This window comes from Penaeus japonicus, unplaced genomic scaffold, assembly GCF_977035675.1.
Source record: "Penaeus japonicus unplaced genomic scaffold, GWHDUDI00000001_assembly GWHDUDI00000004, whole genome shotgun sequence".
NCBI lineage: Eukaryota > Metazoa > Arthropoda > Malacostraca > Decapoda > Penaeidae > Penaeus > Penaeus japonicus.
Genome location: NW_028234406.1, coordinates 3,871,109 through 3,883,608, shown reverse-complemented (window position 1 = coordinate 3,883,608; position 12,500 = coordinate 3,871,109). Strand labels below are relative to the sequence as shown.

The window sequence follows — 12,500 nt, the reverse complement described above, 5'->3', positions numbered from 1 at the left end:
GTACACATAAATTCATTTTTATGTAGACTGTTTTATTGGATGAATTTACCTTATTCCTGATGCCCAAAACCTTTACAAAAGTTAAATGGCAAATGGCAGGAAATACATGCTATAAATAAATGTTCAATTACTCCAAAGTCATTGATAGAAGTTTTGATGTAATCCATAACAGTGTGAAAATCAGTGTTATTACAAAGGCTGTGTTTTGCATTGTTTTATTTTATCGTATTAGTTACAATGTGTTGCCTTAATTTATAGATTTCTTTCATGAACAACAACAGCTGTTCCATTTTCTTATTCCCCAAAATGCTGAAATTGAGTTCATATATCAAAAATATTTTTCCAATATACAATATCTTGATTTGCACATATATTGACAAGTATTTTAGAATGAATTTATACCTATTTTGTAATTCTCTGCTATGAACTGCCCAGGTGAGTGTTCAGTTCTGTGCAAGATGCAACAATCTCACAAAATTTACTAAGGCTGCAATAAGAGGTAGTAACATAAGCTTGTTGCAGCAATTAATGAAATTATACAATACTAAGAGTTTTAGCTATGAGGACACTGTGATTCATAGTGAGCAGTTCACATTAGAAATTTTAATTCATGGCATATTTTGAATATCTTTAATCAAAAAATAAAATTAATCTAACAAGGAAAGTGTGTTTAAAACATCTTGAAATGTTCTTGAGTAATTTCTTTGAATTATTACATATAAGGAACTTAATTATTCACTATGCATATATGGAACTTAATCATCAGTTAAATGATAAGTAGAATTAAATATCAATTAATCAATTAGCAGAATTATACATCAATCAAATAGTAATCAGAATCTTCAAAGCAATGTACATTAGAAATGTGAAGCTCTTAAAAAGTAATTGAATTTAAGAGAACTGTAGTCTGTAGTCATATAAAAATGATTTATAATCAATCATTCTTTATAAGCATTCTCTAAGTGGGTACACCTAAGAATATTTATGAACTTATATAGGAATACACTAACACATACATCATCCAAAGTGTCATTCATATTATTTCAACTACAGATTAAGGTCTTATGTTTGTGGTTATAACAACTACTTTTAAAGATCATTAGAGCACTAGCCAATTTCTGTCAGGAAATCATAACCAAAGTTGTATAACAGAATGATATCATATCTTCTGTGATGTATTATCTATCCAAGAGAATATCACATTACAATGTTTTCAAGCAAATTGAAGTATAAATTCTAAAAATAAAGCTGGAAACTTGACTACAATTTTATTAAAGGCTATGTCTCTTACTAGCTAAACAAGTGCAGTCTGGATTTCTTTTTGTCATCCTTACAGATTTGAAGTTGGGAACTCCTGAACTATCTATGAGGATATAATATTTGATAATTTTCTGTAAAAGTTTGTGATTAGAGGCTACTTTGAGGTTTCACATGGTAAGCTGTACCTGTGAGCTATACTTGATTAGCCTTGTTCTATGAAACCAAAATATCATACACTTAATGCATGTACTACAAACAGCAAACAGTCATATAGACAAATAAGGGGGAAAAACATCACATGCATACACTCCTTCACTCTTACACATACACACTTAAATAGCAAGCACATACACACATGTACACACAGACTTATAGATCTGTAGATACTTCCTTTTGATAATGATACATTATTATGGCAGTTGAAGTGTAGAATCTAACATGGAGAGTTATAAAAATATTAATCAGACCTATAAAGGTCAGAAACACCCAAGAAAGATTCAAAATATGTACCAAGTGGCTAGTGTAAAACCTTTAGCATTGTCTCTACACTACCTGTACAGAATACACATGTAATGCCCATCCTAATGGTTAAATTACAGAATTCAATGACATTTAAGGCAGTAACTGCAATGGTTAAGGCCTCTCACTTCTGCCTGTCCACCTGCTTCCATTCAGCCCCTCATTAACAGTCTACTTACAGGTTATATCTTGGTGGCTCACTTACCTCCTTCCCTTTGTCTCATTATATTCACCACCACAAATATCTGGATATGCCATAAAAGTTTAGTCTAGGAAGCATTTAGCATGCAGTAACTGCCTTTTTCTTATTGTGATACCTAGTTAATGGCACAGCAATATCTAGTCAAGGAATAAATATAAATCTATATTAATACACTTTTGTTAAATCCTGCATAACAGTGGTAGAAAAAACTCAAGCTTCAATTTAATATTAAACTAGTGGAATGGAAAGGTGTGTTTGTAAAGGATTCAATTCAGCATCCCAACAGAAACTTGCTATCTCTGTGCTTTACTTTTTTTTAAGAAGAGGATTACCCAAAATTTTAAAAAAGTAATCTTTTTCATATATACATTAAGTTTTATATATATATTGGACTCACAATGAAATACAGAAAAAAAAAAAAATGATGTAACAGATCACATTCATTCTTCTATAAACTTTTCTTCTTTGATCCTATCTTTATCGCTCTCTTAACACTTGCGATTATCTTTTGTAAAGGAAAGGAGAGGAAAGAATATAGAAAAAAGAAGAATGCTATATATAACATTTCCTTTTCCTTTTCTTCAATAATTGATAACATTGTCTCATCGATCATTCTTACTCACATTGTGTATCCAAGAAATCAAATGTGAACATGCTAGATGTGGTATTAAACGAGGCCAGTCATAATTTGCATTTCTTTTTCCTAATTGCATACTGAATATGATTTTTCAAATAATTTAAGAGGTCTTTATTAATTTGCTTCCCTTATCATTGACTTTAAAAGCAGGCATCTCTTTAATCTAAGGAGTACAGGGAATAACTGCGATTATAATCTCCCTCCTCTAGATGATGCCCTGAATGTAAATCTTCAAGCAGGAAAAGAAAAAAAGAAAAAAAAGGGCAGTTGGTCTAAAATTTATCAGCATCAAAAAACAAACTAGAATTACTTACCATGACCAATCACATATCCATACTTATTTAATTCAAATCCTTGGCAATGGAACATTTGCTCACAGTAACTTTCCTATTGTATACATTTCCTCATGTTTAGTTTACAATAATCAGTAGTATGATCAATTATCCCTTTCATAATAACCAAAAGTATTCTACAGTCTGCCTTCGTATTTACTGCATTTTAGTATTGATTTAGTATTTAATTTCACTATGTATATACATAGATAATGTGGCCTAGTGTCTGAGTTTATTTCCATCATGTGCTTTACAATTTGTATACAAGTGATTTTGAAGCATTTTTAAAAACTTAATAACAATACTTGATACTGACTGCTCATAAAAAATGGAAAGTTGTCATATAGTAACAAAAATAGAAAGGAGTTGAAAATAGGCCGAAGAAAATACTATATACATTATAAAATAGAGTTAAATGTCCATATGAACCAATTGGAAAGTAGGCACTTTAGGCTATGCAAATTAGAGTCTGAAGTTAAAAAGGTCAATTAAGACCATGATAGGTTTTAATAGTATTTTTTTTATATAACTGCATTGTCTTGGGGGTAGGGATAAAACCATAATCTGTTTATAATTTAATGACTTTAATACACTTCATATGATACATTACAAAAGATCTGTTACAAGGTACATCACCACCTGGAAGGAAAGGGGGAAAAAAAAAGAAATTACCGTTATGAATAATAATAATAATAATAATAATAATAATAATAATAATAATAATAATAATAAAAAAATAAAAAATAAAAAACTTCAATACACCAACTCTATCTATAAGTTGACTATTATATTTTTCAATGTATATTGCATAAACTATAAAAACAACAACAACTGATATTCATATAGCTCATTAGACATCTTATACAACTTCCATCCCACTCCTATTTTGGACTGCTTTTCTCACCTGGAATTCATATATTACATCTCCTCCTGGCTTGTACATCTTATTCCTCTTCGCCGTCAGGTCTGCAGGACTGGAAGAGTCCGAGACCCCTCATGCGTTCGAACTCAGCCATTGCGTCGTATTCCCTTGGGGAGAGAATTTTATGCATTTTAATCTACCTACTTTTATAATACCTCTACTAACACTTCTTTGCAGTAATCAATATCAAATGATAATAATAGTGTTCTTTCAAATATATATTTTTATAATATCAGATTGCAATATTCTTTGGGAAAATTTAAATACTGTTATCCATGCTCAAGTTAAATTAATTTAATGGTACATACAAATATACCAGTTGCCTTTATATGCAAATTCAAAATTGCATTGTATAAACCAGAGGGAAGGGCAAAGCAAGAGGTGGAAGAAGACAAAGAAAGAAAGAAAGAAAGAAAAAAAAAAAGTTTGAGATAACTGCTTACTTACATTTCAAAAGGCTAAGATAACATTTTATCCTCATCCCCATCTTAGCTCCTCTTTGAGAGAGGGAGAGGGAGAGGGAGAGGGGGGGAGAGAGAGAGAGAGAGAGAGAGAGAGAGAGAGAGAGAGAGAGAGAGAGAGAGAGAGAGAGAGAGAGAGAGAGAGAGAGAGAGAGAGAGAGAGAGAGAGAGAGAGAGAGAGAAGGGGAGGGAGAGAGGAAAGAAAAGTAACAAAAAGAACTTACTTGTAGAAATCGGCATAGAGTTGCTTCCTGGGGTTCTGTACCGTGGATTTCCAGACACCGACGGCAGCGAAGCTAAGAACTCCTGAGATGATGATGTGCTTCTTGATCTGTGCGGTCAGAAGTCCGCGCATAACAGGCTTGGCAATAACCATTGTGGAGTTTTACTGAAAAAGAAAAGTAGGCACATTTAATCCAACATCCATCATCTATGAAATGCAACAAACCAAGTTTGCTTTGTAAAAAGAAACCTGATAATGCAACCAGCTAGTGTTCTTTCATGGCCTGCTAGAATGGCCAGAGAGCCTAATGCATATTTCAATCTAATTTAAGTATATAGTTTGAGGATAAAGTCCACCAACTCATATACAGTTCATCATATCATCAATAATATTACAATTTTCTATATGAAAGCAAAAGACTAAAAAGCTAAGTTTAAATAAAAATAGATAACTGAGGTCTTATTTATTCACATCCTTTTCAAGAAGAAAAAGTTTCTCTACACATTTGCCTGGATTTTTAAGAATTACAGTTCCATAGATTTTGAACTCAAATCTAAAAACTAATAATATTATATCATAAAAAAGTGACCTTATATAGTGAAGTAATTCAGAGATATTTCTTGAAAAATAAATGGCAAACATTTCTTATATACCAAAGCATAGAATTAATTTGTACTTCAACAACTTTCAACTTTTCATGTTGACATTGAGAAAAGAAAAAGATATTCCATTACCCCATTTCCAAAACTATTTTTCCTAATAAAGGAGACAAAGAGACTACCCTTGAATCACTGATTGCTTAATAGTTTAAATTTTGAATTGTTGTGCTAACATCCAAGGTCATTAGCAGCCCTGAATCAGTGAAGGTGAAGACAAGGACCAAATGGAAATGGCATATTTGTGAGTCTAGTTGTGGTGACCTATAGTCCACTGAACATGCATTCACTTCACATCAAGCAAAGCTACCTCAAACTTATAACCAAGTCAAAGACATTAAATAATAGTTAAGCATTATTCTTCACAAGGGCAAAGGAAGCCTATTAAAGATATAAGTACATTTCTATTTGTAAATATCTTTTATTTTACATAAAACCATACTACTAATGAGATATGTTTCTAGAATGGCAAAGTAAAATTTCAAGCAGTTTTGGTGGCTTTGGAATTTATCTTTTCAAAGACACTGGTTTTGAATCTGGCCAATTTTCATAAATAAAACAAATGAATCCTTCGACTACTGAAACTGATTTTATGTCATTAAAGCAGCATAAATATATTTTTGTCAGTAATCAAAGAAGTTTCTCGTATCTGACATTAATGAAGATAACTCCATGCAATTGCAACTATAAAAATCAAATTATTTGTTCCTGTAGATAGCTTTAATATCACTTATAAAACACGGTAATTACATCTCTTCTCTTTCGTAAACATGACAAAACCAACACTGCTCTCACACTGGAGCTCGACTAATATACTGGCTTGGCAGAGAGGTAAGATATAGCTCATCTTGCAGATGGTCTTCTCTACACCAGATAAAATCAATAGTCCCCAATCAGGACACTGGCATTTAGTTCCTCCACTTTGTTATATCTGGTGTTTTTTGAGACAGTGGTAAAATATTTAACACCATTTTAGGATTCTATCTTATTTTTATTATATGCTTTTAGCCTGAATTTTCCATTGAATTCATAGTCCTCCTGTATTATTAAGTTCAACTTAGAAATGCTAATTACTCATCATAACAGGAGGTGTTTCCTTCAAAAATTATATATGCTTTTCTTGAGTTTAAACTGATATACTAAGAAAAATAGAGGTATCCTACTATTAGGCACGGTAACATACATAACCGACAGTTCTGATTTAATAGTCTTGATAGTAGGGGAGGAAATCGAGTACATCAGGGATACCTTCGGGTAAAACGGGCTGAACTAGAGTAAATATTTAACATGAAATATCACAAAATTATTAAAATTTTCCAAGAATAAACTATAGATATGCTGAACAACCCATACTTTACTGCTCTCATAAATAGATTAATATAACAAGAAATGCATAACTATAGGAAATGTAATACGAGAAAAGCTACGCAGGGGTTGTCAATGTTACTACTAATAATTAATCCATTTGTGAATGAGACGATGACCAGGCACAGCTAGTGAAATGATGTCTACTTTTATAGAATTTGTAGCCTAGCATGCTTTTTTTGAAATGTTTGATTTACCGACAATATAATTTTACTGGAAATCAATATTTAAGAAATTTCTAATTTCTTTCCTGTACCAGTGTTGGGTCAGATTACTCTAGCTATCCAACGAAGATCACAGCACTTATGGAGTGGAACATAGGATATATAAGCAATAGCAAATGATCCAACTTTACCAAGACAATCTCCCCTTAATCCTTCTGCTACAGACATTTTTCATGGGGTTAAAACCCTTTCACACTGGATTTTTTCATTTTAAAAAAAGGCTATTCATCCCTTCATTTTTATAACTAGGGCATCGCACCAAATCAAATTAATATCACTTTGTTAATAAATCAAATACAGATCCATATATCATACCATAGGTCTAGAATATAATAGAAAATGTAACACCTTTACTTTCCCAGCTAGGGCTCAACATCTTAAGAAGATGTAGCCCATCTCAGAAGGATTAAAGATATACTTATTTTTTCATTAGACCTTTGCCAACAATCTATGGCAAGATTCTAATCCCTACTAATATTTTTTCTCACTGGTATAATGGCATACTCAACCTGTTTATATAGATAATAGAAGATGGGAACAAATCAGTAGTCAATTGATTATATTACAGATTATTATCTCCTTCTATCGTTTGCTTAGGAAATGCATCTACATATTACGAGGAGACCAATCTAAAATTCCAGCACAAGCTCTATCTTGCCAGAATATATGCAGTGAAAGCTTTCTCAGCCTTTTCCAGAGTGCCAAAGCTGAAGAGGCCAAAGTAACTGCTACACCATAGTCATGATGGCTATTGATTGATGCTCCTCCGTCTCTAGTAAAAGCTTGATAGCAACCATATAAGGAGAGCTGTAGGATGTGGGTCACCATAGATCATTACACAAGTATTTACTTCCATGAAGTAAGTGCAATTTATTAGTGGTTATCTATCTTTTATAACGTACCACAACAATTTCCACAACTTGGAACTTTTGAGCAGAAAATGTCCATAATTTTTCACTCCATATACACATCAAATTTCTTTTTTTTTTCAGATTTCTTTTATAAACTTTATATAATCATAAAAATATGAAATAATATATGAAAATATGAATATAACATTAATATTTTGAATACTTTTACTTTATGGGCGCTTCCTATGAATTGCTGTAATAACCAGGATAATCCCGAACCTCACGAGAGGAGAGAAGAAGGTGGACCTGGTTATGATATAATATTCTTTAAGGCCATATAGTCAAGTTATATTGTTGCACTTTAGTATGGGACACCCAAAAGAGTTTTGTAAATAAATCAAAAGGTGAAGAATTGCATTTAGCACAATATACTTGTAATGAATGGCCTGAAATTGAAGCAACAATGCATTGGGCTCAATGCAACATTGTGAAACATTAATTATGGCAATTTTCTTGGTGAACCAGTACTTTGGACTATTACTATAAATGCACATTAGAATGTGCAATCAACCAATACGAAATTGCAAAATCTTACTTTGTGTGGCAGTCCTGTGTTTTGAACATAGGAAAATATTTTCCTATTATTTAATTTTGAATATTTGATATGAACTTCTGTTAACCCATTGCCGACGGGGCACCTAACGGCCTAACTGGCAGTCAGAATAGTAAGTCTACATTGCTTGTGGCACCGTCTAAAAATCAGAAGGAAGGGGAAAATATTTTCTCCGCCCTCTGACCAGTAGAGACTAGCCCAAACAATATTTTTCCACAAATCCATTACAAAATGTGGGTTTAGGCTGACTTTGGAACCCTGTAGCTCTGATGCTATCGCCATTATAGCCATAATATTTCATGACTGAGTGTGCACTTGAACTGTGAGCAGATCCTGATATTGGGTCATGTATGCAATGACACCCGTCTTTCAGGCCTAATCAGTGCTATCATGTATGTCATGACACCCATACTCAATTGGTTAACGTTTAATTTCCTTTGGATAATTAGTGTTTGAGATATGAACTTTTCAAGTTCAGATAGACCTACCTCAAGAACTATTGATTTCCATGAGAAGTTAATATCAGATACACTAACAAAGAAAACAAGATAAATCAATTCTTATCTTTATAAAACTAACCTAGGTTAAAATATGCATTAGTGGCAACGTTACACTTATCAAAGGAAGAAAGTGGATCTCATGGCTGCCCAAGCATCACCCGTTTTTCATTTCTCGTCATTTCCCACATCCCGTAAATTGGTTAGTATACATAACAGAGCAATACTAAATATGAAAGGTGTCTTCATAAAGTATAAATTACTCAAGAAACATTATATCGTGTCCTGTGGGTAGAACTGGACTAGAATTAACTTACAACGCCAAATTGTTAGTATCAACGGCAAAGACCTTTTCTGAATACCATGATATAACATCTTATTTACCTTTATTGACTGCATCCCAAAAAAATAAGGGTTATTCATGAACCATCAAAATAGACTAAGTTCAAAGGCCAAAATCAGTTTATTACGTAAATACATATCAGATTAAAATGCATAATATGTGTTCAGAAGTATAAAGACACTGCAATAACACCCTATCTACTCTAAAATCAATCCTATAATAGGTCTACAGGCGAGTGTTCTGGTATTTCGTCATCGACCTAGACTGGTTCCTCTAATCAGCTGATCACGTACTCACGACCGGCAAGCCAATTTCGCCTCTAAAACCCTCCTTCCGTCTCTATCCCCATCCTCCGACTCCTATTCACACTCTCAAGATTTGCTATTCCGGTGACGCAGGACCTAAAAAGACACATAACTACCCGAAAACAGTGAAATGTGCCCGAAATGCTGCTCGTACTCACGGTGGAGATCTACGCAAGACGAAGATGGCGGAGGAGCTGGGACCCAAGCGGACTCTGGCGGCGAAGCGACGAACTAACGCCGGATTCTCCGTTCTCAAGTCGGGTTGAGATCGTGACGTCATAGTCAAGCCAGGATTTAAAGCACGACCCTGCCATCGTGCCCTAGGATTAGCTATACGTCGTAATTAGAGCTGATATGAATTTATTAGGATTCACTAAATTAAAAAAGAATAATCCGCACGAAGCATGTTGCCGGTGAAACCCGCTAATGCGACGAAAAAACGGCATAGGCATGACGTCACGCCCGCAAATTATCTTGAGTCCTAAAGTACCGCCAGAATGTGGCTTAATGAACATGCGTCACGGCGCCGCTCGATTCAAATTTATTCAACTTTATCGCTGCCAATGGACAATCTGTATATGCTTGGGCATTTAGCTGGTATATTATTTCATAATGGATATTTTCAAGGTGGAGGATTTCGTTTTATATATTTTTCGGGACGCAGAGGCGAAAGATTGTTTGATTGAATGAAGCCGAGGTGAAAAATGTCTCGACGGAGATTCGGAGAAAAGGCAATCTTTGCTCCTGGAACGGAATACTTTTTGTACTTCCCTACATCGTTGCGTTTCGTCCTTACAAGAACGCAAGATTGGAATAAAAACCCATGGTGTCATCTGATCTTTGCCAAAATTCCGGAAAATATGGGTATCAAGTGTACAAAATACACCTGTTCCCGCAACCTGACACGGCGCACGCTACGTCGCTAAGGTTCTCGATTAGATAGGATGGACCCCAGAGCATGGAAATAGTATACCCGGCTTATTAACTTCACCTGCTTGAATGCGAATGCATATTTAAAGCCCCCGTGAAGGATTTCATAAAGCATTGTCGTCCATAAAGCCCAAGTACAAAGTTTGCGCTTCGGCCAATGAGACATCGCATTACTCGCGGCGAGAGCCAATCAGCGGCCAGCTCTCTCGGCAGCCTCAGCGGGGACCGTCTGTTTCATTCACGTTATGTTGGAAATATACCAAACAAATATCTAATTCCGATAGTTGAAGGAGAAAGGCCTCCTGGGAGACTTTGTAACTCCCTTTCAAAGTTGCGGAAAGACGCTGGTGGGAAATCGGGTGTTGGGTGTGGGGAATATTTGTGCAAGTGGTGAGAGAAAGGGACGGCGCCGGGCACCTTCCCATCGGCCTGGGATTGATCAGCGCATGCGCAGACGAGACATTGCAAATGGCGGCGAATGTTATTGTTTAATGGAGTCTGTAATATTTCACAATGATGCTTGGATTTACCTCTATAACAGGTAAGATGTGGCGAGATGGTGGTGTGAGAAAGGAAGCTTAATATCCCGAGAAGAGGATGAAGTGGTTATGGACGGTTAGAAGTGGAAAGTGAGTAGAAAAATCATTTTTAACACAAAATGGTGTATGGAGCGAGTGACGTTCGCTTGGCCATCGCGAACACCGAAACTCTTGGCGTTTCTGCTGGAAAATCTCACTAACGCATGGCCAAGTGTGTGGAAACCCGTTTGCATTGTGACGCCTGGATATACGTGGCCCCTTATGACTAGGAAGTGAAGTGAGGCGCGAGAAAAAGGCTTTGGAAATCCGGTGTTGTCTTTGGCTTGGCGGAGAGTCAGTCAGTCCGTTTGTTGTTCGTGGCCAAGGGAACCTCTTCCACTTCTTCGCGACGAGGATTTAACGCGTTTCCCCCCCTCCTCTGGACTCGCCCACGACGCCAATGGTGTGTAAATACGCTAGCTGTGCCGTGTGTAGTGTGTATTGGTGGAGTGCAGTGCGGGAAAGTGACCTTTTTTTTGAGTGTTGGAGGGATGGCGTGAGACCTTAGTACGGAGAGCGTCGCATGTAGGCCTACCTCGCCGCCCTCGGATCTCTCATTTCAGCGCCGCTTTTTCGGGGGTTTTTGGACTCTCGGAGGGATTTCGGAGGCGCGGAGGAGGAGATCCCGGACGCGGTGCTGGCCTAGTTGTGGCAGGTGACATGGCTTTAAAGACGCTTCCACTTGTTACCTTGAAGCTATGTCACTTTTTCCCCTGGCCACTCTAAGCCTAGGGGAACTACTAGCCTGTAGCCTGGCGGTGTTGGGGTCTGTGCTTGTCCGCTTTGGGATTGGCTGGATTGTTCTGGCTGCTGTAAATAGCTGGGACTGGAAGGAATTAGAGTTTTGATTGATTTTTTTTCGTGTGTGATTGCCAGTAATGACGTGAACTCTGGAGGTGGGTTGATTGGCTTCAAGTGCATAGTTAGATGGTCATGTGTTATTTTGTTTGTTTTACTCTGGAATGTAGAGAGTTATCTTTTTTTTTTTTTTATTAGAGATTAACATGGTAATTATCATCTTAGACTTTTCTATAGGTAGTTGTGGTGCATCATTGTTTTTTTATTATTTATTTATTTTTTTACGTGCGATTTATCGAGTTTTTCTCGCTTTAGTGTTTGTTTTTGTGTGTGAATATGGGAGCGACTGCTTGACAAAGAGTAGGGGTCAGTATGCAACACCATTTATGTTTGTGCCTTTTTTTTTCGTGATGGTGTTGAGATGACTGCCCAGTGCATTTATCCATGTATCGGAATTTATGCTAGCTATATATCGGTCAATCTGTTATGGCTGTAGATCCATTTGTGGGTAACTTAATTGTGTATCTGTGGATTCCTTTTATAACTTTAGGCATTTGCTTGATTACTGTGCATGAAAATGACTATTGTATAGGTATGAATGCACGATTTCTTCTTTTTTTTTTGTATAGGATTGTGTGTTGCATGTGATGCTGTAGTTGTACACATGGCTTTGTTTATATGCTGCAGATGTGCCCATGTTTGATTACAGAGATGTCAAGTGATTGGGATTGAGGTATTGAGTGATGGATTTGATAACTAGATTATGTAATTGTTGCAGTTATAT

The 12,500-nt window shown here is 35.7% G+C and overlaps 2 protein-coding genes across 6 annotated transcripts in view; one reads left to right on the top strand and one right to left on the bottom strand.

Annotated features, from left to right (window-relative positions):
- Positions 1 to 3,512: 3,512 nt before the first annotated feature.
- Positions 3,513 to 9,708, bottom strand: LOC122242896 (cytochrome c oxidase subunit 6C-1). 2 transcript variants are annotated; one of them, XM_043000330.2, is made up of 4 exons: positions 9,569 to 9,708; positions 4,558 to 4,721; positions 3,855 to 3,979; positions 3,513 to 3,589 (listed from the first exon to the last, which is right to left on the bottom strand). In XM_043000330.2, exons 2-3 carry the CDS (start codon positions 4,707 to 4,709, stop codon positions 3,895 to 3,897), a joined length of 237 nt encoding a protein of 78 aa, XP_042856264.2. In that variant the 5' UTR covers positions 4,710 to 4,721; positions 9,569 to 9,708; the 3' UTR covers positions 3,513 to 3,589; positions 3,855 to 3,894. The 2 variants fall into 2 exon arrangements, with proteins under 2 accessions (XP_042856264.2, XP_042856269.2); XM_043000335.2 differs by having other exon boundaries at positions 9,527 to 9,591.
- A 1,032-nt stretch (positions 9,709 to 10,740) lies between these two features.
- LOC122242844 (uncharacterized) overlaps positions 10,741 to 12,500 on the top strand; it is a 36,801-nt gene continuing 35,041 nt past the window's right edge. For 2 of the 4 annotated variants that reach the window (XM_086535908.1, XM_086535907.1), the window contains exon 1: positions 10,741 to 10,881. In XM_086535908.1, coding sequence (XP_086392034.1) covers positions 10,854 to 10,881 — 28 coding nt within the window. In that variant the 5' untranslated portion in view covers positions 10,741 to 10,853. Of the gene's footprint in view, positions 11,322 to 12,500 lie in introns of all 4 variants that reach the window. The other 2 variants (XM_086535909.1, XM_086535910.1) reach the window with 2 other exon arrangements.